Raw genomic sequence first — 25,617 nt, 5'->3', positions numbered from 1 at the left:
CTTCCATTCTCGCAGAGGGAGAGGAAAATGGAATAAATAAGTCAAGTATATTGTGTATTCCAAGGTGGTAACCACCGTGGGGAAAAAGCCAGGCGGGGTTCAGGGGGATCAGGAGTGGGAGTGGGGGTGAGGGAGGTTATGATTTTGTTAGACCCACTGAGAAAGTGACGGATAGAGTCACTTATTGCTGGGAAGAGGGTGCCACGATACAGAGGGAAGGGGACACTGCCCTGCAGGTGGGGGCAGCAGGTGGGGTGAGATGGGGAGCTGCCTCGGGACGCTCTGAACAGCAAGGCCACCATCAGTTCACACGTGTGAGGTGCTGGGAAAGGCATGTCTAGAAAGATGGAGGAGATGTGTTCTTGCCTGAAGGTAATGACAAATAGAATCACAGATAGCCTGTGGTGCAAGGCGCAGTTTGGCACAGGAGAGGCAGCCAGCAGGGGTGAGGAAAGCAGGAACTGTGGTCGGAAGATCTACTTTTGTCTGTTGGTTTGGCTGCTTACTGCGTGTAATTTTCCCAGCTCCTTCTGGGTCCTTGGTCTCCTTATGTATAAAATTGGCATAACAATAATTGCATGGGCATATTAATAATAGGTGATAATACACCCCTTTGTACCAATGCTCAGTCATGGTAGCTGTTATAAGTATTATTACTACAATGTTATTCAGTATACACAAAATTTTACAGAAGCACAGACTTGGAATAAATTAAATATGGCTCAGATGAGCGTTCACAAGTCTGATATTAGAGGCATCATGAGTGTTGTGGAATGCACTGTGCCCCTCCCCAAATTCCTATGTTGAAGACCTAACCCAATTTGACTGTACTTGGAGAGGGGGGTTTTAAAGAGGCAATTAAGGTTAAATGAGGTCGTAAGGGTGGGGCCCTAACCTAGTACACTGGTGTCTTCATAAGAAGAGGAAGAAACACCGGGGATGAGCACACAGAGAAAAATGGCCGTGTGAGGACACAGTGAGAAGGCAGCGTCTGTAAGCCACAGGGTGGCCGCAGGAGAAACTAACCCTGCCAGCACCTTGATCTTGGACTGCCAATCTCCAGAACTGTGAGGAAATAGATTGCTGTTGTTTAAGCTGGTTTTCAGTGTTGTGTGTGGCAGCCTGAGCAGACTATGACAACAAGTAATGGGTGACCATCCAGTGTGGGCTGGTCCAGGCCTGCCTGAGAGAATGACCTCGGAGTCGCTCTTCTAACTACATTGTGTTCTTGGGAGGCACGGGGTTAGGATGGATGTCTTCTCATCTTGTCTGCTGTGTGCAACCAGGGTGAGGGAGCTGTTGAAAGGGCAGGGAGGTTGGAAACCGATGGCTGGAGTGGTGAAAAAAGATTGGTGGGAAATAGAATGGTGACGTCTCTGTGTCCAAAGGACCCACCAGACCTTGATCTTCTCCATGGCAGCCCCACCTGGCCCTTGCAGGTGTGGGGGCGAAAGCAGCTGTGTGGTTGGATAGGCCAGGCCTCCCAGAGTTGCAGGTGCTGTACCTGTTCTATCTCCTGTTCTATATGTCACCGTTCTCTCTTAGGTCTTGACTGGCAACGTGAACCCATAAAAAACCCCTGGGGTATCAGTACAGGTGTATAACATAAAAACCCAGTTATCTGGTTAAGCTGAGGACCTGAGAATGGCCAAAGCTGCTCGGTAGTGAAAGGAGTTAAAGGATGTGGGATCATGTTACTCAGTGCAGAGCTGCGTGATTGACAAGTATTGACCAGGGCTGCCAGCGTCAGCTATGTATTGGAGGGGACATATGAAAAGGCTTTCATATACTCAGCAAGTGGGGGTTGGGAGAATCGCTTTTTCAGATAATGCGCATGAGTGCTCATTCATAGCTTCGTTCAATGGGATGGATTTTTTTTTTCAGTTCATTATCACTGCATAGATTTTTCTTATGTCTTCAAAGTAAAGGACATGTGGAACACAGGAATCCAAACTATTTAAACTAGAAGGAAACTTCCAAATAGAGCCTGAGGGGATACTGGGTTTCTGATAGCAGAACACTCATCGGTGTCGAAATGCGAATTGCTCTGTGGTGGAGATGGTGCTGAGAGGTCTGAGTCCGTCCTAGAGGCTCTGGTGGCAGGGCAAGAATGACACGGCATTGCTGTTTCAAAGCTAATGTTAATTAACTCCTGGCTGTACCAGGCACTGTTCCATACTTTCCATGTTTTAACTCTCAGAGACAGATATTCTTATCCCCATTGTACAGCTGAGGAAACTAACATAAGGAGAGCGGATTTGTCACACAGCGAGTACGGGGCCAGGATTCAGGCTCAGGCTGCCAGGCTTTGGAGCCTGCCCTCGTGCTGTGCTGTCGCTGCCATCCTCACATGTGGGTTTGCATCCCATGAGATGCTTTCTCCTCCTACACCTGACATGTTTCGAGGCATCGCTGAGCGTAGGTATGGAAGGTGCTGACAGAGTGATGCCCATCTGAGCCGAATCATTCACTGCTTGACAGAACGGCCTCCGTGAAGCCACGAGGGCGGCTGAAGCTGAAAAAGGAACGCCGTGCCCACAGGTCAGGGCCGGGGACACCAATGCCCAGGCTGAGCTCTAGCTCAATGCACAGGAGACGCTTCTTAGATGCCACTGTTGAAGTCATTTCTCTCCCTGCTGTAAAAGCCAAATACTGTAAGTGTAAAACCCAAGCAGTTACAGGCTTTGCCCGTGAGGGTGGGTGGCTGATCGCTCCTACACCTGGTGTGACAGCGCCACAGCAGAGGGCCACCGCTCTGCAACAAGGCTCCCAGGTCGGCGGCCAGAAAGCATGGTGAGGCCCGGTGAGTAACGGAGAGGCCAAGGAGAGAGCGACGGTAAAGGGCTATTTGATTTGGTTGTTCTGGTGACAGGCCTTTCAATGTGGGGATGAGATAGTTATTCGTGAGAGAACAGGTTTAGCAGGTGAAGATACACCGCTGGTTTATGAATCAATTAGAGAAGACGATGGCTGTCCCTGCCTGGGGGGCAGGAAGGCATTGTGAAGTTGTGTGTGGGGATGCGAGGTGGGTGGGGACAGGAAGGAATCAAGACAGAGACAGATGGGAGCTAGTGGTTCCACATCCTGAGGCAAAGATTTTCTTCAGGACCGTAACTTTCCATGAGGAGCACAGCTCAGGCCTGAGAGTTTGCTTCTCCCCTTAGGCAGACAATGGTAGAGAATGCATTTGGTCATCTCAGGAATGAACGAACGCAAGCTCACCAGGAGAAGTGACAAGACCTCTGAGGAGGGCAAACGCTATGAAGCAAGGACAATGAATGGCATGACTTGTGTAGGAGACGCAGAAGGTGAGAGAGCACAAAAGCAGAAAACTAACCTAACAGGCATCTTAATTATTGTGCTGACACGAAGTAGCAGCAATATTAGCATACTCATACCTTTATGATATTGGAAACATTATGAAGGACTGTTGTTTTGAGATATTGAGAATAAAAAAGAAAACTATAATTGTCGAAACAAAGGTTTCCATGGAGGGATTGAAGAACAGACCAGACAGGACAGATGGACATGTTAGTGGATTGGAATACTGGGTCAATACACTCTCCCCAAAGGCAACAGGAAAGGATAAAATAATGGAAAGAATGAAAGAAAATTTAAGAACTGTGGAGGGTAGAGGTGTCAAGAGTGGCATCATAATCACCTCATAAGGAAAGAGTAGACAGAGAGAAGGAACTACTTGAAAAAATAATGACTCTGAATTTTCCACAATAAACACTATTAGACTGTAGATGGAAGGGTTCAGAAAGTGCTAAACAGAGTAGACAAGGAAAAAACCCCACACCTACACCTGGAGCTGTGGTTCTTACCCTGAGGTCCATGACTCTGGGATTCACATACGAGAGTCAGGAGGCTTGAGGACATGGATGGGAAAAAATTTACCTGTTCATTTTCACTAACGTCTAAAAGAATTTAGCATTTGCTTCAATTAGGAATGTGAAAAAAAAAAAGTAAATCTCAGTAGTGTTAGCAGTACCTGTAACACTGTCGCTAACAGAAAGTCATAGATATATTCCTATTACATTCCAGTTGTGGATTTTTTGAAACATCACTTATGATCATGGTAAATTTGAAATTACGGTAGTTATTAGACCTGATACTAGATCTTGTTATTTAAACCATGAGTAACAAATCGAATATATTATTATTGCATCACATGTTTCTTGTTTTACTGTCTTGATAACTTAATTTCAGTATATTTGGTTTCTTTTGTAATTTGTGATATTTTACGTTATTTGTGTAAAACATTACTCTGAGCAGAGCAACATGGGTTTTCCCAGACTGGTCCCCCAAATGCTAAGAGCCCCCGTATTACAAGGAAGTTAAGAAATAGTAAAGCAAAAGGAGAGATTCATGAGTGCGAGCGTAACTGATGCCAGACTTCTCGACTGCAACACTGGCTGTGAACACGTGTTGGTTTGAATACGGGAACCGCTAAAGATATTTGTAGGCATGCAAGGTCTTAGAAGGATTCACCTAAGTCTTTCTTAGAAAAATTGCTCTTGAGTAAAAAGGGAAAAGAATCCAAGAAGAGATAAGACACGGGAAATAAGACTAAGTAAAAGAAAAACTTAGTAAATATTAATGTTTTCTAATAGGCAATTAAAAATAAGTATATTCATAAGGTTCTGCAATTAAAACTATAGATGCTATCAAGATGGCAGGTAGGGACATGGGGAAGGGGGTCAGTGTGCTTGGCCCCTAGTCGTATTTGGAAGGAGAACAGAGATATTGATTTGTTTTCGTAGATGACAGAGAAAAATAGCGTAAGTATGAGTCTTATTAAATCAGGGTGGCTGCCAGGGGAATTACAGTAGAATGTACAGCTTCCAAGTCAGTGGAATAATATTCAATTTAATCAATGGAAAATAGATGGGGGGTGGTTGGGTGGGCATACAAATGAAATACAGTGAATTGAAAACACAAGGTAAAGTGGCAGAAATACACCCTAATATAGCAGTAGTTACAATAAATGAATAAAAGACAGAGATTCTCAGCTTTCTAAGAGTCAGCGTTATGATACCTAACAGACATTTACACAGGATACGAACACCATCCCCAGGACCAGGCACAAGTGGCTCAGCCTCTGTGGAAATAGTTAATTACCAGACTGTCTTTTAGTTGAAGGCTCAAAAGGGGTTAAAAGTACCCTGTCAATTTGATTATGCTGGGAGTATATGAAAAAAGAGTAAATTGTCTATCATAACTTCCTTAATATGTTAAAACTCTATAAAACAGACAGCTGCAACTGCAAAAGTTAATTAGTTTTGGCCGCTATAGGGCAAAGGGTGGGAAAAACGTATGTGGTGACTCTGAGTGGGGACGGGCCATCTTTCTGCTGAGCTGGGGGGCGGGGCGGGCCGGGGTCTTTCTCCTGAGAAGGGTGCTGCGGGCCCGTGCGGTCTCCTGGCAGCGCGAGGAGAAAGGCAGTTAGGCTGAGAAGTGGAGGAGCTGGTCACCAGTGTGGGAACAGCTTTCACGGAGCAGCTTCTGTGTTTTATTTAGATCTTTGCTTTGTAGATAGTTTATTGATTTCACCTAGTGATTTTTTTAAAAACTGATTTTATCTAGAGAATCATTTTATTTTATTTCTGAGCTTCTGGCAGTGGTTTCTCATCATGACATCACCCCCCCTACCTCTGTCTGGAAGAGAAGACGGCACCAGTTATAAGGCCAGAGGCAGAAACTCGGCATTAGGGTCCCTGCTAGCATCTCAGCTACTGCCCAATAGGCGAGAGCTCAATTTTGGAGAAGGAGACAGAAAGCTATATTTAGGGCCTTGACTGATCTGAGAAGCTGTCTTTCATAAAATTCTTTCTCTGTGACTCTTTTTTTCTTTTTTTTTAAGGCTTCTGTCATGCTTGATTTCAGTCTGCTGTACCTAGTGAAAAAATATTTCCAAAGATGGCAAATATCATCACACTCTGGGAAAAAAATTTCGGGCAAGTTTATAAGAAAAAAAAATACCTTCTTGCTTTGGAAACGGGAGGCTCTAAGTTTGACTATGACTATTAACTCAGAGAAGGAACGGAACATAAACATTTCACTTATGCATTCATTCGAGGGCTCACTCAGCAAATGCTCGCTGGGCAACCACTGCAGCCTTACTCCAGGACTCTGCAGTCTGGTAGCTTACCTTCTAGGGGGAGGACACAAAAATAAATGAAAAAAAAAATTGCCAGGTCTAAGGAGAATGCACGAGGGTACATGACTGGCTACTAGAGATTGAGTGGGCACAGAAGGCCTCGCTGAGGTGGTCACCGAAGCTGAGAGACGAATGACAAGAAGGAGCCAGCTGTGTCAATGTCTGGGGGAGAGTTTCAGGCAGAGGGAACAGCCAGTGCAGATGCTTTATCTAAAGCAGGGGTAAGCCTGGAGTATTCAAGGACCATACCAGGACTGCAGACCAGATAGGAGACCAGCTGCAATAGTCCAAGCAAGAAACAAGTGTAACTTTGAATAGGGTGGGACCTGTGGCAACAGAGAGCAGCGCACGAGGCCTTTAGGGCACAGAGTCTGAAGGCTGGGTCACAAGAGCTACTACTGCTGGGAATCAAGGTTAACTCCGTGTTCTGGACTCGGGCAAAAATGGGTGGACGGTGACATCGTGTACCGAGATGGGGAGGTTTGGGGAAGGTATCCAGAGTTCTTTCCTGTTGTGGTGACTCTGAGGTGCCCAGCAGACAGTTAGATAAGTGGGTGCAGAGTTCCTGAGAAAAGTGAGGCCTGGAGTTTTCTATTTCAGAGTCGCTGGCACCTAAATAGCATGGAAGCCATCAGACTGGTAAGATCGCCTAGGGCAACGCATGGATGGAGGAGAAGGGAAACTCGGTGACATGTTAGCATTTAGTGGTCAGGGAGACGAAGAGAATTCACAGGAGACACTGAAGTTGTGGCCAGCGAGGTTGCAGGGAAGGCAGGTGAGTTCACAGCCATGGAATCCAAGAGAAGAAAGCATTTCAGGGGGGAGGGCGTGCAGGATGCTGCTGAGGGATCCTGGAAAGAAGGCCGGGAGAATGTGTTCTAGACCCAGCTCTAGGGGGATCCGTGTCGACTTTGACGACCTTTGCAAAGGGTTTACCAACCAAAGAGCTATAAAGAAAACCCAGCGTATTTCCCTATCTTCAAGACTCTCAAGGAAGGAGTCTCATTTCCTGCCAAGAGAGCTTCTGCATAAAACTCTTGTCATTTCAAAGCCTTTGCGTCAGAGTCCGACCTTGGTCCTTGGCCCCTCCTTGATCCTGACCACTGAGGCCTTGTGATCCACAGAAGGCCTGCCAGGGCTGACGTGCCCAGTCTGACCTTGTCTCCTGTAGATGCCATAACTGAGAGCAGCGTTTCCTCCTGGGGTGCTGCTGCCGTTTGGGGCGTTCTAGCCTTGGTTGCAATGGAGGCTCCTGTACATGGTGGGAAGGCTTGTCTGCAGCTGGTAGATGAAAGTAGCACCCCAAGGCCCCCACACTTTCCCAAATTCCCTGTGGGCCACAGCATCACATCAGAGAAGAAAGCCTGGTGCAGACTGACCAAGGGGGCCTTAACATTCGCCTTCGCTTGACTAAACTTGAGACAGGCTTCTTCCAGACCTAGATCCCTGACTTCCCTATTCTGAGGGCATTTACTTCAGAAAACTTGTAAATTCTTTCTCTGCCCCTTTGAGATGTAAATCTTTTAAAGAGGCTTTTGCCGGTTTTACAACCCCAGAATGTCTTTCTCCAGGACCTGGGAGCCGTCTCTGAAACGTAACCACGGAGGGAGATACTGGCTCGGCCTCTCCATCTCCCTGGGGGTGGAAGCCTCACTCTGCAGGGTGTACAACTACCTCCTGACACGAACACATGAGAAAGTTAAGTTTTCCTTTGGGTGAAGTCAGTTAGCAAACACCGATGGCCTACGTCCCTCCTACCCCGGCTCTTAAAACTCCCCCAATGAGTATTTTACCACAACTTAGAAACAAAAAACGAGTCTCTTGCCCTGTTTCAGCGGAGCTGGGCTCAGCCTGAGCTGTGGCCTCACACCCCAGGGCACTAGCCTTGAACGCAGTCTTCCTTGCCTGTTTTAACTTCTGTGCAATGTGTGCTTGGACAAGACGAATGGTTAAGAAGTGGGTCTCTGGAATCAGGTTGTCTGGGATCAAAGCCCCAGCTCTGTCTCTTACGAGCTGCTTGACCTTGAATCTTCAGCTTTACTTTCTTCATTGTGAAAATAAAACGGGAATTAGTTACCAGTCACTGCTTGACCCGGTTCTTGTAGGGATTAAGTGAGATAAATAAAGCACGTGAAGTATGTGGCCGAGAAGTATCGTCCAGGACGTCAGCCAACATTTATGTTGTTGCTACTGAGTCAGGTTTGCAGAAAATTAAAAAAAAAAAAAGACATTTAAATAATTAAAAAAAAACCCAACACATTATTTTCTGTGTTTTAATTCCTGCAATTTGGGATTGTATATTTTTATCGTAAACTTTTTGGATACTGGAAAGAACCGCTTTATTTATACACAGAGTTGCGTGTACTTTATGACTAGAATTCATTGTCCCCCCTTGCATGTTGACTTCCCCCTCACTGTCTCAATTCCAATGCATTTCAGACGGCAAAGGAACAGTCCACTCATGGTTTTGGAATAAGGTACGAGGAGCAGCTGAGCACACAAGCTCATTATCACGTTTGGGGACGTGGGCTGTTTCACGGGGCTGCTGGCCAAGCAGCTCGGAGAACGGTCAGAGCACTGCGGTCTACGTTCACTTGTAAATCCATTTATTAAGCCTCAAGCCTTCCAGAAACTCAAGCTGCCACTCAGGAGCAGAAGTTTCCCTGGAGACAGGCTGCCAGAGGGAGAGGGGGCTGGCTGCAGGCCCCCTGCTCCCCATCAGCGTCTGAGTCACCCTGAAGGCGGGGCTTCTTCCTTAAGTCGCCAACCAGGCCTCCCCGCAGCACCGAGCATCCTGAGGGCATCCTGAGGTCGTGACAATGCTCTTCAGCTCCTTTTGGGCGACATCTTGCCCCAAAGCGATGGCTTCCTTTCACCTCCAGAGAGATTTTCAAAGAGGTCTGAGCCAGCTGACGTGAGCCTGGGCATTTGTCACTAGTGAAGCTGACCTGAACTTCTCTCTCAAGGAGCTGCTTAGGCGCCTGACTTCTCCCTGAAGCTTTCTGAAGTGGCCTCCAGCTCTGCTGAACGCTGACCTCCTCCTGAAACTACCGCCGAGAACAGTTACACGCTGGGGCCCGGGCGGGTGACACTTGCTGCGAGTTAACCTCCACAGCAGCCAGCTGCCCCGAAGAGCCTGCCCGCCTCTCTTTTCTGTCTCACACGCCAACTTCCCACCCAGGCCCTGGACTGGCCGCCGGCCACCCTGCCTCCTCACTGCCCAGTCCTTAGTGGCCAGGACTCAAACCCTCGGGCATGTCTCTGTGCCACAAAGGGCTTTGGCTCCATCCAGCCTGGCACTTTTCATGCTTAGATAATGACCCTGAATATCTTTGCTATTCTCCAACCACTGAGAAAAATCCGGCCCACGGCTGCCACAGAGGATATAGGTCTGAATGCCTGGGCTGCTGAGGGCACAGGTCACCGTGGGGTCTGGGTGCCTCTGCTGGGCCACCCTGGGAGCTTGTCACATGCTAAGCAGTCATGTTGGATCAAACCCATGAGAAAGTTCCCTGTGCTTTTTGGACAAATACCAGCAACTGCTTTTTCCTTCCCAGGTCACTTTTCATTTTTAAATTTATTTGTTACTTTTGGATTAAACCAGAATTGTAGCTGGATGTTCGTTCATTAGTTCCAAGAGACCCGTGCCAACCCTCTTTTGATGACAGCTTCTAAGTATGTATCCGATGCAGAGTGAGGAGAGCTGTATCCGCCCCGTGTTTTCAGTTCCTTGGAAGGGCAGACACGCGCCTGGCCTTGCTCACACAGGCTGTGGGCAGGAGCGGCCCTTCCCTTAGGACCATTTTGTGTGCCGAGCCCAGACGACGGCCAGCCTGTCTCCACTCTGCATCACGGCCCGTGTTTTTCCAGCACCCCGACGGAGCACGGGGGCAGCTCTGCCACATGCCGGCCGTGGACAGTCGTGGGGGGTGATGCTTTCCGATGGACACTCACGTGCTTTCTTGGCTGACAGAGGAAATTCCTGGCCTTGTAGCTCGGTGGCCTGGGAGCCAGTAAGCCAAGCAACTGTGGCGATTTTGGGACGTCAAGGGACATTTTTGCATGTGCGTTTTCCTTCAGGGCTTGTGAATGAAAGTGATTGCATTTTAGGTGAGGGTTCTGGGGAAGGAGAAACGAGGCAATTGGAGCGGTGGCTGTTACATGGAGGAAGAGGGAAGCTGAGAGCGTAAAAGGTAAAGGAAAAGAGAGAGAAATAACTCCTACTAATGCGTATGGACTCAGAGCCAGGGACTACACAGTGCTCAGGGCAGACCAACTCAGCTTGTCCTGGGACGCAGGACCCGCACCCCTAACTAGCACAGAAATGTTTCGTGACTCGTCACTGGTCCCAGCTGGTCAGCAGAGGGGCTGGGGCCCGAAGCCCATGTGGTTTAACCACGCGACCCTGTGGGAAGGGCAACTTCTTGGCAACTCAGGCCTTTATAAGCCACCTCTAAACACGTAATCATAGATGGTTCAAGTTGGAAGAAGTTTGGGGGACCAACTAATCCAACTCCTTCATGAGACAGATGGGAAAAAAAAAAGACTCAAATAGGGAAGTGGTGATACGTGGTCAAGACGATGCCTCTTATTAGAGCTGAACTGAGAACAGCTCTAGTTGCCGGAATCCCTCCTGAACTGTCTCGGTACAGCTGGCTCCAGGATTTCATAGCTGTTGAACTTGATTTTGTTTTCTGCACACCAGCCCCCACAAACCCCCCAACCATCTTTGGGGGGGGGCCCTTATGAAAGACCAGATTTTTTCTTATGGCCCAAAATGGCTGGGTTCGGGCGGATGTGCATATTCTTGCCCTCGGGAATACGGGGAGTTAGGAACTTGGAAGGGAAGATTAAATTTTTTTCCTCCAGGGAAATAAAATTGTTTCGGAAAGACTAAATTCAAAGGAATATTTTCTAGTCCTCATTTACCCCAGGGGGCTTATGGTCTTTTTGACCAAAAAGGAAAAAAGCCCCGCCTCCTGGGCCGTCCCTCTCCTAGCTTTTTCCCTTTTTTGTTCTCTCTGTTCCTCTTTCTTCTTCTTCCCGAGGTGCTACTTTTTTGCCTGTCCCTTAAATTTAATGGTTCTGTCAAATTCTGCCTCAGCCCTCTCCTCTTTTCTCTGTTTATAAGCGGTTCTTGTTTAAACAAATCAGAATTCTTTCCAGGACTGTAATCAATGCTCCCCTTACCCCGCGCCACTGTACAACTTTGCCTGGTCTCCAGAATTCCTGGAGACAACTATAGTTAGTGGACAGAAAGGGAGAAAAGTAAAGTTGGACCGCTCCATCCAGTGGCAAACTCAAAAAAAGTGAGAACCTGGGCCAGTGAGGGCCGTCTGTGATGATGAAAACCAAGCAGAATGCAACAGGATTTTGGAAGGAACTTGCCTTAGGAGATCTGGGCCAGACAGCTTGATACAGTGAACCTTGCTCCCAACAGGTAGCAGGAATCAGTGGGCTGGATGTTCAATAAAAAAATAATTTAAAAGCGGTGAGTAATTTATAACTTGAGGGAGGGGTTTGGCAGGGGCTGGGTTCTAGCTGAGGTGAAGGAGTCAGTACCTTATTTAAAAATACATGACTCTTTGATGGCCCCTGGCTGACACGGCTGGTTCACAAGTCGGTTTTGCTTCCAAAGCTGACTAAGCTAACACCTTTGTGGTTTTCGCACATCGCAGCAAAGGAGGGAATACTTCATTTTTCCTTTCTCTGTGTGGCTTTCTAATGTTCTTAAGGCATCTCACACAACTACGAAAGACACGTGGGAAGTCTGGCCCCTGTTAAAATGAACTGACCCTCGGTGAGTCGCTGCCACGGGGGCAGGTGTCATGAATATGACCAGCCACCAGGTCACCTCTGGTTTTGCCCCGTCTGAGGCTGTCACAGTTGACTGGCTCAATCAATTAGCCCCCAGAAACCCAGAGAGGGGGGTTCTCAGGTGACACACAGCCTCAAAGTCCTTCAAACTTGCTTTCTTTTCAGTCAACAGAGGAAAAATGGCTACTTTCCTAAACTGTTCGATTCCTGGAAAACGAGATTGAAAATGTAACTCGCCATGGAAATAGGTATTGATTTGAAGTAATGTTAGGTTTAGCTGGAATATGGCAAAGCAGACTAGACGGTGAGGCTGAGCCCACTTCTGGCACAGGACGCTTAACATTTTGCTCTTTGAATTTCCTCTCTGTGTTGATCTCAGTGCCGTGTAGAAAGATCCTACGTAAGGAGAAGCCTAAACCTTTCTCTGCCTGGAACCTTGGGGATGGGCAGAGGAAGGAATGGATTTCTACTTATCCTTTCAAGCAAGTCTGGTTGGAGAGAGCCCATTTCGTTTCCCTCCCTTCCTCTGCACGGTTACTAGAGCTGTAAGTTATGAAAGCATTTTATGCTGTTCTAAAACCACAAACCTAAAAGTGCATAGGTCAGAGACCTCGGAGGTATCCTGGCTCCCTCTGACTTTGTAGATAAGGGCTGTGAGCTCCAGAGAGTGGAAGTGGGTTTAGGTCTCTTGAGTCCCCTTGCTCGTTCTCTCTGTCTTGGAGGAAACGACAACAGACCCAGGTACTTACTCTTAGAAAGATGTCTAGCAAAACACGCACGGGCTGTGGAGGTTATTAAAGCCAACAGAGAGACGTCATGGCGGCCCTTCTGTTACTCACCCACAAACAGCTGGCTGTACAGTTCCAGGCGGGTGTGACCTTCTGTGGGCGCCTTGCGGACCTGCTGGGGCAGCCGGTCCACCTGGAGGCTGGCCTGCTTGACGTTTCTCTCCGCGGTGACCCGGTGCCATTGGTCATCGTTGAGAGGGGAGGGCGACCTCACCACGATCTCCACTGGCCCATTGCCAACGTCAAATGAAAAGGAGACTTCCGTGGTAGCTGGAAGAGTAGAAAGCATGAGAGGCATGTGAGTATTTTCCTCCCAGACACCAAATGGCAATGGATTCCAGAGGAAAGACAAAGCAGGGAGAGAATGATAATCTAAGCCCGTCACTTGCTACAAAGGTTCATGGCACAATCATATGAAGAAGGATAAAACACCAATCCATTATTAGCCATTAATAACCCAGGGGAGGACAACAGACTTGTGTTGGGACCAGGTGTTACGCGCGCATTCATTTTCTTTCTCTTTGGAAGCCTGTTGGGAAGTTACCATCATTAGCTCTTTCCAGATGAGGAAACTGAGGCTTGGAGAGGTGTTGAGTGTCTTAGGTTTCATGAATAATGAAGTCAGGATGTGAACCCAGGCTTGTCATGTTTTAAAGCCTGAGATCTTTTGAGTCTACCCCCCTATGTAACTCTTCAATAGCTTTGGGGCAGTGACCTGCACTGGACAGTTGTTCCATCCCCAGAGACTGGCTCAGTTGGTCTGGGGTAGGCGCTGGCATTTTTAAAAGCTCCCTGGAAAATATTAATATATAGAGTGAGTGTTACTGCTTTGGGAAAGGACTCACAAAATTTTATTCTGTTTATCTAAGCACTGTAGTTCCTACTGAAAGTTACAGAGCTATGAATTGGGGTGAATGCAAATGAAGGGGACCTCCGTCTTTTCCAGATCACCTGTGGCTGTCCAAAAGGTAGGTTCGGATTCCTGCAGAGGGATCCTTCTCCAGGGTCACTCGTGTGACCTTGGTCATTCCCCATTCGGGAAGCCGGGTCGTTCTTGGACCCTCCGGCACTGACCACAAATCATTGTTCATAGATCTGCCCCAGGCCAACCTCCTTGTGTAATAAATTACCTTTCAACGATGGAAAAATGGATAAGGTGGTTGCTTTGGCGACTTCGGTTGTAAATAGTTTCCTCGCTTCACATTTTAGGTTTTAAGCTCCTCAGTGACCACACAGTGTTTTATAAACATGTTTTTTAAACGTATATTTTGTCTTGCGATTGGCAGGAGAGGCGGCTGACTGCAGAAGCTGCACACACGTCCCCAGCTCCTTAGGCTGGGTGAATTCTTTTTGACATTGAAGATGTGGCTGACCAGTGAAATCCGTGACATTACTTATGGAGAGATTTATTCTCTCGTTCTATCAATAAGCCTTATGCCTAATCTCTAAGCAGTTTAATTAAATATCTGTCATTTTTTTCCCTCCCGGGCTAATGGAACATTCAGCTTCTCTGGACTAGTACCATTTTGAGATGATGTCACAGAGGCAATCAAAATTCTAATTTAAAAACCACAATGGGCCCGATTCTTTCAGGACTCAGGCTATCCCCTGCTCCGGGTCAGGCCCCTCTGAAAGCCGCATTAAGTTTATTGAGCTACAGGGATTATCAGATGGATAGCTCAATTTAATGAACCTTTTGTACCAAGGAATTTTGATCCTGTACGTCATTAGAAAGGGAAATTGAACACTGGGGGTGATTCCACACACACTCTGGTAAAATGTCTCCTGTAAATCGGGGGCTTGTGCTTCCAGGGGTCACTGTGACGGATGGAGGCCAGTCACCTCCATCAGGACTTCTGTGGAAGTGGGACCGGAGTACAGGTGGACGACCATCGTGACTCGCCAGGAATGACCTTCCCTGTATTTCTGGTCGAGTCAACGGGGGAAAAAGCATCCTCAGTTTTAAAATTGAATCTGTTATGTTCTAGTGGTGCTTTGTCTTAGCAGATGCATTTAAAACCACAAGCTGTCAGATTAGCAAGGGAACAAGGGTTCCTGAGGTAAGTAGAAAAGATTGTTTCATTTTAAAGGTATCAACAGCCATCAGGGAACTGGAATTGGGGCATAAATTGAGTTTAACCCTAAGGTTTGACTCGGAGGGATACACGCTGCTCTGATTTCCTCTCCTCCGCTCCTCCTGCTATGATGAATTCTCCACCAGGTGTTCACATGTCACCACTTGGAGAGAGACTCAGCAGCGGAAGTTCACTGGGAACTGTCCATCCTTTCTTCTCTGCTTGTCGCCCTGGGTGCCCTGTTTCTCCTCTGTGCTGGGGACTTCTTAACATCAACGCTTCACTCTAGAGAAGGGAAGTCTCTGAGGTCCAGCTCAGCCTTCTCTCTGCAGCTGGTACAGTGAGAGCGACCTGCGACCTCGGGTCTCCGAGAGCGCTCTCCTCCTTACAGAGCCCTGGTTCAGGCGCTGTGGAAGCAATAGTCACCATCTGGGCACACCCACCCCCCTTCTGTGCTCCCTGAGGGAGGGGCTGCTGTCCGTGTGAGAGCAAAGCAAAGGGCTCCTTGCATTCCTCAGCCCCCTGAGGTGAGCTTCCCTGACATCGCTAAGGAACGCCTTTGAGAACCCCCATCTCCCAGTCAAAGGGCCAGTGCGTTTTAAAGGCTTCTGAAGTTCAGCTCGTGGCTGACTGCTCCTGGTCTTCTGGGTGAGAGGCGCTGACAGTTTAAACGTGATAATTACAGAGTCTCAGGGAGCGAAAAGAGGGAGGCGGCATAGAAGGCACCAGAGCCAACGGCACAGTCTCACCTGAGCGTGGGTCTCCGACTGGAGCCTCAAGTGTGGCCCTGTGTCTGCCTGTGAAAAAGGCGTTTCTCACGTACTGAAAATATTCTTATTTCCAGAACTAAGTATTTGAGAATTGGATGCATCTAGGGTGGCTCTTTACAAAGAAGGCTGTAACGAACACTAACGGTTGCTTTTCCATTAGGATCAAGAACGGGAGCGCATCTGAGATTTGACCCAACTTGCCATAGTCACTGATGCTGGCAGAAGACAGGAGACTCCTGGACCAGAGACAAAGGACTTTATTACTCACGGTGCAGTGGGCAGCGTGAGTTTCACGTCCACATGGGCTTCCCTTGTCCCCCAAGTCACATGGGCGCATGTGAAGCAGCTCAGGTGGACGCCACATATGCAGCGAGTTGGTGTCACAGCTGAGGGGTCCTGAATTTAGGGAACCCCAATCTGTTAAGGGGGCTGCTAGCAAGCCTGCTCAACTGTTGTTTGGGGGAGACACATTAGCTTTATCATTCTAGTCAGAAAACAAATCTAGCCCCGTCCCCAAGGAAGATACTGTCTCTGTCTTCCAAAGCTGTCCGCTATACGTGCATCCTTAAAAGGGGATGGACAAAGCCATAGTATCCACGCCTCTTGCTCAGAAGACGAGCGGAAATGGGAGAGGCTCGTGGAGAGCTCCCCCCAACAATACCCACTCCCCGCCTTTTCCTTGTGTGCTGACCCGGTTTTGCCTGAGAACTAAGAGCTGCCACAGAGGCGTACACATCACGTAAGGATGGTCCCACCTCGGGCTCACAGGGCGAATTTGGATTTGTCTGAGTCGAACATGGCCATTCCATGCTGCTCCTTTCCAGTTACCTCGTTAAAATGGGGCATATCATTCTCTCCTGGCCAATAAGACACAAGAGGGAGTCTTTGAGGGAGCCTTTTGGGACACATTTCTTAGTTCCTAAGAGAAAAAGCAGTCCCTTTTTTGCCCCCTTAACCTTGGAAGGTTGTAGTTCTTAATGTCGCTGGACCCACCTGTAAACATCAGACACTGAAGAGAACAGGGAGGGCGATGCGACAAACCTGGGTCTTTGGTGATGTTATTCAGACCCCAAGTTTTCCCCGCAGCCACCTTAAAACATCCTATGAGAGGTAGCTGTTATTGTTGAAGCCATTTTTATTGCATCCGGAAGCATCTGAACTGACATAGGGAATGGTTTAGCAATCAGTGTATATGAGTTCTAGTCTTAACTTTGCCTTTTCACATTTTTTGGGGGCCTCACTTTACTGGTGTCTGAAATGAAGACTATTATCTATGGTTTTCCAAGAGTTTCTGGGTCTAAAATGTGTTTGAAAAAACCGAACTAGATGATCTAATACCAACATTATATGATCAAATTTCCAAGACTCTAAGAGAAATAGTAAAATGAAATACAGCTAGTCCTAATGATAGTTTTGGATATTGGATCACTATAAGGAAAGAAAAAACATTAAAACAGAAATGCACAAGGTGGCAGACTGGCGTCAGAAACAAGTATAGATGTCAGAAATTATCTGAGACTACATCTGGATCAGGACGTCATCTGACAAAACAACGAATGGGAAAGCCATGACAGCTCTCGCTATTCCCCCGACCCCCATTAATTCCAGCAGGTCACTATTCACTCTCATTCTAACTCATGATACCTTTTCCCCAAACAAATCACTCTAGACTTAATGTACTGAAGTGACACATTTCACAACTCAGCAGGATAGGAGACTTTTTGGCTCTGAGTCCTCCTAGCACGTGAGGTAACATATAGACATCAGACTCCAAGTGTCAGCTGGAAGCAGCAGAAAAAATTATGGTCATTCAGTATGGAATATAGGTGAAGAGAAAAGCCAAGGACGGGCACACAGAGTGAGCGCGCGGAGATGACCAGCTAACACGGCTGCAGCTTTCGTAATGGTTGGTTTCTTCCTTTTCTAAAATGAAGTTTAAGGGTGGACAGCTTCCAATGGGCTGTTCTACGCAAAATCGCATTGGACCTGTACGAAAAAACTGGTCATAGGCAGGGCAGATAGTGTAGCCTCACTCACATCTGGAGAATGTTATGAATATATAATTGTTTTCTTTTTTATGAAGGAAGGGCTCAGTGTGCATCAGGAGACAAGAGAATTTATGCAACATGAGAGGGTTAGGGGAAGAGGCAGGTAGGCTGACAGTGAGGTCGCTGTGGGAATCAGAGAAACGAGGAAAAGGAGGAAGACGCAAAGAGAACACCTGCTTCCACCTAAGGCCGCAGGTGCGCCACTGGGTGCTGGGCCTTCCTACCCACTCAGGGACATCACTCCAGCAATCCTCCCCGCTTCTAGAGCATCCATGGTTTTTTTTTTCTCTATTGGATCATTCCACACGGACATGCTGACATGACTCCAACCCTGACAGCCACCACCACAAAACTCTTCTTTTGACCTGAAATCTCATTTCTTTGCTCCCTTTTGTTGCCTAATTCCTTGAGCGAACAGCTTGTACTCTCTGTATCTGTATCTCCTCGTGGTCTTTCTCTAACCCATCACATAACGCTGTCTCCTTCACTACGTTGAAGCTGTTCCTGCCTCGGGGCCTTAGCACGTGCTGTTCCCCAAACATCTCTACAGCTGCTCCTTTCTCCCTCGGTATTCACAACTCTCAGAGTGGAGGTTCCCAAACACTGTTAAATACAAAACCCCCCTCTCAGCTGCCTGTCCCTCTCTATCCTGATTGGGTTTTTTAGGGCTCTGTGGCATGTATCACCATCGGATACAATATATATGTGCTCCTGGCCTCACTAAAGTAGAAGTGCTCATTTTTGCTCTATCCTCAGCACTGGGAACAATGTCTGCCACAGAGTTTGCTCTCAACAATTTGTGAACAAATGAGTGAGTGAAAGAATGAATCAGAACACTCCTGCCAGAGGCCAGGCGATTAAACTAGAAGCTCTGAAACAAGAAATCCCCGTGCTTTCTTAAGGCACACACTTCAGCCCACCAGCACGTGCAGGGGATGCTATCTTGTACCCTGCTGAGCACCTTCCCTAAGCGCATAGTCGCAATGCAGACTTCCTCAGTCCAGGAACTCAGCACACTACTTAAATCTGTTAGAAACCAGCTGTGCTCACTGTTGTTCCCAAACACATGACATTTGAGGAAAAAAAGCCAATCCAGGATCAGCTCAGCAGTGGAGCCAGCAGCAGGGTTTTCTCCTGTTTCTCGAGCTCATGGCATTTTCACTCTGTTCTTAGGAACAATAACTACATTTCTCAAAATTCTGGCCTCCAGGAGAAACTGCAACATGCGTTTTAATGCACATTCCAAGGCTTCTCTCACAGCGCTTCTGATTCAGGGAGTTGGGTCGGGCCTGGGGTTTGTGTTTTATGAACGCCAGGCGCCTCTGATGCAAGCAGCCCTGGCGTCCTACTGAGGGAACACCAGGGTTTCCAAGTTTCATTCCAGCAGGAAGGTTCCTAGGCATCTTGTGCTTCCTTGTCATCAAGAGTAAGATTTTCAAAATGTGTAGCAAAGAGTTTAACCTCGACCAAAGAGAGGTCAGGACTTTGCCCTTGGCTTTGAAAAGGTAAAATGTCCGTACGTACCCTTGAAATGTGTCTTTGTTTGCCTGGGAGCCCTGGGTCATGCCAGAGTCTACAGTGTGATTTAGAGTGGGAACTGGCCTCACCAGGTAGCATTTGGGGTGGGGGCTGACCACCCCAGGGAGACCAACAATGCGATGTAGGGTTAAGTTTGGGGCACACAGTTCAACCCCTGGAGGGGCTGGAAACAGGTCAGCCGTGTGGGCAGTCAGCCATTGCTATGGAATGAAGCCTGAATAAAGACTCTGGACACTGGGGCTCACGGGAGCTGCCCTAGTTGGCAGCACCCCCTGCACGCTGTCACAATCGATTCTGGGAAAGTAAGGTGTCCATGGCCTCATAGAAAGAGCACACCTGGAAGGTTGGCATCTGGTGCTTTTCCTGGCCTCTCCCCTCCGTGCTCCTTCTCTTGTCTGATTCAAGTCTGTATTCTTTCCCTGTAATACCTGGAACCATGAGCACATGAGTATAGCATCCTCTGGTGAGTTTTGCAAGTCCTTGTAGAGAATGAGTGAACCTGAAGGTGATTTGGGGGGACCCCCTGAACTTGCAGTGGGTGTCAGAAGTGTGTGCAATCTTGTGTGGGCTGTGGTCTTTCTACGTTTGCAGTTGGTCTGTCTGCAAAAACACAAACAATCACTTCCGTTTGGAGCAATGGGACTGAATCCAGCAATGTTAAGACTGAAAGACTTCCCAGCTTTGAGTCCCACTTCCACGCCCACCTGCACTGCCAGCTAAGGAAACCGAGCCTATGAGATGCTAAGGCACAGTTATAAGTAAGCACAGAGTGCTGCTTTCCTAAGCATCCCACACTGCCTTTCATAGTAGGCAGGAAATTCAAAATAACCTAGCTTCCCTTTATGATAGTCTTAGTTTGTGAATATAGAAGATTTTAGAGCTAAACATGCATATTCACGCCTAAAAACTCTGTGTTCAACACATTTGAAAATGAACACTGGCATGGAAAATTTATTTCAAGTCTTTTGGAAATCCTTCAAGGAAATGCCTGAAGCTTAAGAATCAATGTTATGAACTCATTTTAAAACCTCTGGTATCTTGATAACCTCTTGAGTATGAGAAATATTTTCTCTTTATGTATTTTGGCCTTTAAGCTTTTTATTATGGTTGAAAAATAACTTCACACACAAAGGCATCCATAGAGAGAAGGAAGCAAAAGGGAACCACTGTTGGCCGTGCAGAAACAGAGAGCGTTGTCGTAAACAGGCAAAACCCTGCTAATTTTAGTTTTCTCCATGTATTTTACCACCTTCTGAGAATAACTTCTTGAATATTAATGGACCCATATAATTTAAAAAGGAAAAAGACAACCGTCTTTCCAAAATGACGTGTGGCTGGAAACAGCACCTGTCCTCGGTAAGGGACGTGTCGTTAGGTTTTCAATACCCTGGAGTCTGGAGTCAGCAGAGGCTTGTGTGCTGGGCAGAAATTGCCCGGGTTATAAGAAGAGATCAAAATCTCGGATGGTGACTGCGAGGACAGAGCGTTTGCGATAAGGGGAAATGCAGAAGCTGCTTTAGAGAAATTGTGCAGTTGGGTGCCTAAGCATTCTCCGGAGATGGAGGTCAGAGTGGATTCAAGAGGGAATCGACATCAAGGAAGCTTTTCTCTCAACCACAGTCAGATTGTGCGGCAAGATGAGAAACCCCACGACGGAAATGTGCTTTGGTGGAGAACTAGGGGTAATTGATGGGGTTGATTTCAGGTGGTGTCAGAGAGCGCAGGCTCACCGAGATACATGGCTTTGGAAAATTCAAGGAGGATGGACTGTGGGACTTGGGCCCAAAGGAGGTAGTACAACCGATGCTGAAACAGCTTGATTTGGACAAAAAGCCGATAGGTGTTAACGTGGACCAAGCTGAAGTTGATTAATTAAGTAGAACTTCTAAATGACTGAGCACTGGCCGGCTATGCTCACGGGGAGACTGATAATGAGGAAAAGCCGAAGACAAGGTCTTCGGAGGAAGGATAAGGCTTTGGAAGGAGCATGCCTGCTGGTGTGAGCTGCGAGGAAGTCTGTCAGAAGGAAAGCAGACAGGGAGACATCTGCTTCCGGTTGCCATGGGCTGGGTTTCAGACCAGCATCCTGTAGGTCATATCACAGGCACTGTTTCCTTCCTTCCTTCCTTCCTTCCTTCCTTCCTTCCTTCCTTCCTTCCTTCCTTCCTCCCTCCCTCCCTCCCTTCCTTCCTTCCTTCCTNCCCTCCCTCCCTCCCTTCCTTCCTTCCTTCCTCCTCTTCCTCACCCCCCTCCCCCTGCAAGCAGTTTCCTATCTATCATTATCTATCATATCCTTTCAGTGCCACATTGGTATGATTTCAGACAAGCTCTAATTAAAAAAAAAAAGGCACTGAATGAAGATTCCATATTCTATTTGCTATGGACACAGGCTAGAAAAAGATTTACCCTGTTTTCCGATACAACACCAGAGGCATTTCAATGACAGCGTCGGCGATACTGGGCAAACAGTGGAGAAAAAGTGAAACGGTGCTGGAGGGTCAACAGAGATTTTATAATAAACGGGAAGAGAGAGAGATGTGAGGGAGCAGAAGAATCACTTTCTTTCTACATAATAAGCTTTCTTAAAGTGAGAGAGGCTTCTATAAAAGCCCCCTTTTCCTTGGCATTTTCCTTTGCAAGAGATACACAGACAATTTAAACGATCTTACTACGTAGTTTTCTCTAGCTACGATTACTTAATTTGCCCATTATCTTCTATTTAGTAGGAATGTTAGAAATGAGGACTCTTAGGTTGAATATGGAAAATGCAGGCTCTCAGAGTCCCAGGGTTGGGATGTCCTCGCATAAATGCTCAATTAACACTGTAGAAGAGTCATTGCGCCCTGAAGTCATATATTTCCACCTCTGAAAAAAGACAGGAAACCACTTCACAGTGTTTCTTATGCTTGTGCCAATCAATTTCTATTTGAACAAAGCATTCCTCTGGAAATGGATAATATTAAATAATAATAATAATAATAATAATAATAATAATAATAATAATACATCATAAAGTACTCTTCCCTTCCCTCATTTCTGATGATAATAGCTGAAAACACAACTTCCCTGATTATATTGCCTAAATAAACATTTTGTCTCACTAAAGGCTGCACATATAAAACACCGTAACCACCTCCCTGCCCCCCCCCCAGCTTTTTTTAAGGGCCGGTTTGTACAAAGTTCAAACAACCATGTTTGCTGTTTTCATGATTTGCTGAACTGACGGAACATGGTTTTTCTCCGGAACAAAGGTTTCTCTCCTTTGAAGGGAGAGTTGCAGGGAGGTCTGAGCTACTTGCTGCCTCTGCCTCAGGTTGGTTTGACAGACGCTCAACAAGGAACTACATGGGGACAGGGCCATCCTTGAGGAGCACTGTCCTGCGGGGCACCCCCGGGCATGCCTTTCCCAGCTCAGGGCCTCCATTTCCAGCATCTGAGCCTGTCCTATGCGTGATGCCGCAGTGCAGGACGAAACCTGAAACGGCTTGAGCACGCTGCATGCTTAGTGTGTTGCTTGCTCCCGTGGTCCGATGGCCTGAGAGTAACAGAAAGCCAGCGGATCAGAATGGGCGAGTCTGTTTATCCCAATGATAAGGGATCCCTGGTGAAATGGAACACTTGGCTGTGGAGACCCTGCGTGTCCCTGTCGTTTTTAACCCAGGTCGCCATTTGCTGACATCATAATCTAATTATCATTGGCAGATGCTGATATGCCCAGATGTAGGAGGCTGATGGGGAACAAAACAAACCCCAGTTCTCAGATAAACATCCTTCCAACCAATAAAACTGTGTGTGTGTGTGTGTGTGTGTGTGTGTGTGTGTGTGTGTGACATCCTGTAGGTCGTGTAACAAAAACAACAGCTTTTTTTGTTTTGTTTTGGAAATATGAAATTATGGTTTTCCACACATGCTCTCTTGGAGATTCTGATACAGTTTCTGCCCTCAGTTGAAAAAAAAATCACTGTTATGTGGCTTTTAAAAAGTTGATGTGGAAACGTGCTTCTAAAATACTGTTGCATGAAACAAGTGGGTTACAAACAGTACGTATCAGAGGATCTCACTTTTGTAAAAAATTAAATATAAGTGCATAGAAAAATGTTTGGAAATGTGCATACCAAGAGAGTAGTATTAAATATATTAGAATACGAGATGATAGCTGATTTTTTTGTTTATTCTTTTTGCTTCTCGGGATTTTTAAATCATTCACAGTAAATAAACAAGATTTGTATAATTTTGAAAACTTACAATCTGATAATTTTCACTTCACTTGCAAAAGTTGGTGAGACATTTTAAGCAACTCTGTTCTGTAATTTCAACAAGTGTTTAATCAGAGGAGTTAGTTAATCAAAATGCAGAGTGGGATTTCATTTAAATACAGAAAATGAGAGGGAATCTAAAACTAAAGCGAAACATTCCTTACTTCTTTCCTGTTTTTAGGATACCTGAGTGGATTTAAAAAAAAAAAAAAAGGGCATGAGAGTGGTCAAACATTACCATAAAATAATTTTTAACCAGATGTGAATTTTTTTCCTATCGAAAATGGCTAAAAAATAGGGCATGCTATTTTTCAAGGAAAATCTTTCCCGGTCTGAAGGGCCAGCATCTCAGGTGTTTAAACTAATGCCTGCAGGAACCGGAATGCAGACGACCGTAATTCGGTGTCATAATTACACCTGACAGATAGGCACTGTTTTTATTATTCACTGGCTCTGGCTGCACTTCCCCGGGAAGACCCTGCAGAATACTAAATATCAACTGCTCATCAGGAGAAGCCATTTGGCATTCGCATCAGTTCTCATCAGAGGAATCAAATTCAGGGATGCAGAAAACCAAATTTGATCATTTTAACACTATCCGCAAAAGGCAAGTAAAATGAGTCATCTCCCCGGAGGCTGTAAGTCCAGTTAGCTTCCTTTTGTCAAACTCTTAACACAGATACGTGGGTGGGTCATTACTTGCACAAAAAAGGTCTTTTAACTGGTCCCTGGTCCTTAGCTATATTCTTCCCAATTCCTCAAATGCCCCCTGATCTCCTTTCTCTACCTGCTCTTGCCCATGCTGTTTACTTGCTGGAAAAATGCCTTTATCTCATTTATTTGCCTTCAAGGCAAATCGAATGTGAGTCTGCTGGAAATCTACCTCGACATCTTTCAGCAAGGGTAAAGCTCAGTCATTCTCGTTGCTTCGTACCTGTGGCAGAGACTGTTAACTTCTCATGAGAAGTTTGTTTTCCTTTCCATTGTTACCCTTGAAAAGCTGCATTTCCCAGTTCCCAGGTGTCTAGCGGGGGCCCACTGACTAGTTACCACCAATGGCACTAGAACAAAAGGACAGTGTGACGCCTCTGGGCCAGTGTGGGTAAGAGGAGAGAGGCTTCTCGACCCGCCCTTTCTCTGCCCTCTGGACACAGAAACTCCAAAGCACTATGAGAAGGTGCAACCACAGCACAAAAGGAGCCTTGACCTCAAATCACTGTGTGAACATTCTCGCTGCACCACAGCATGCGTACTGGACTGCCCTACAGTTGCTGATTCCTGGGCTTTATTTGTCACAGTAGCTTAACTTATTCCTAAACAAGAACACTTCTTATTCCTAGATCTCTGGTGGCTTTGTCACATGTTTTTCATTTATTTATAAAATAAAATAAAAAAATAAAGAATTCCCAAAGGATCTTCTCCATCAGACCACTGGGATTTGGAAGGGATGAGTTGTGTTGTAATGGCTTTATTTTAGTCTCAATACCCAGCTCTCTGTTTCAGAACACTGTAATAGTTAAAAAAGATGTAGGCTGTAACACTGTATTTGAATGAATTAGTGAAATTCTGTAATTCACAGAACTATGACGTTTTAGAGCCTAGAGAAGTGGCTGGAGCCACTGGGACCCTGTGGATGGGACCCCGCCCTGGTGAGAGTCCACGCAGGCGTGGGCTCTGACTGTCATAAAGGCAGACAGAAACGTCCCCACTGAGACATCTGTCAAGGACAAGCTCGACATTCAGGAATCGGGGAAGGAATTCTCTTTGTTTTTCAACATTTCTATTCTACATCGAATGGTCTCCAGAAGCCAGAACCCAGACCTCACGCTGGCATGTGAGGCTCTATTTTTCAGCCACACTTAAAAAGCACGCAAGCAACAAAGCTCCTAGGGCTAGCTGTGGAATACGACTGTCGTTTACAATGTTACATCTACAGAAAAATACATTCCAGGCTCTGAATAACTGGCTCAGAAACTCCTATAACACAGTCCCTTGGTGAACTAGGAAGCACCTAAACTAGAAGATGAACAAGAACAACAAAAAAGGGTAAGATACCAATATTATAGGGATAGAAACAAGTCTTTTCCTAAAGCATTTAAGAAGAATATATTTTACCTATGACTCTGGTTCTCTATTAGATTTCATGTTAAGCCTTTATGTT

General features: G+C 46.5%; 1 protein-coding gene across 1 annotated transcript in view; it reads right to left on the bottom strand.

Annotated features, from left to right (window-relative positions):
- Nucleotides 1-25,617, bottom strand: part of CNTNAP2 (contactin associated protein 2) — a gene marked incomplete at its 5' end in the record, with an annotated part of 1,134,943 nt that overhangs the window by 180,183 nt on the left and 929,143 nt on the right. The window contains one exon of the mRNA XM_019666439.1: nt 12,820-13,038. Within this exon, the coding sequence (XP_019521984.1) occupies nt 12,820-13,038 (219 nt within the window). The remainder of the gene's footprint in view (nt 1-12,819; nt 13,039-25,617) is intronic.

The sequence above is a fragment of the Hipposideros armiger genome, unplaced genomic scaffold (genome assembly GCF_001890085.2).
Source record: "Hipposideros armiger isolate ML-2016 unplaced genomic scaffold, ASM189008v1 scaffold_470, whole genome shotgun sequence".
NCBI classification, from domain to species: Eukaryota; Metazoa; Chordata; class Mammalia; order Chiroptera; family Hipposideridae; genus Hipposideros; species Hipposideros armiger.
Note: the sequence above shows the minus strand (reverse complement) of the source record. Positions and strands in the feature narration are given on the sequence as shown.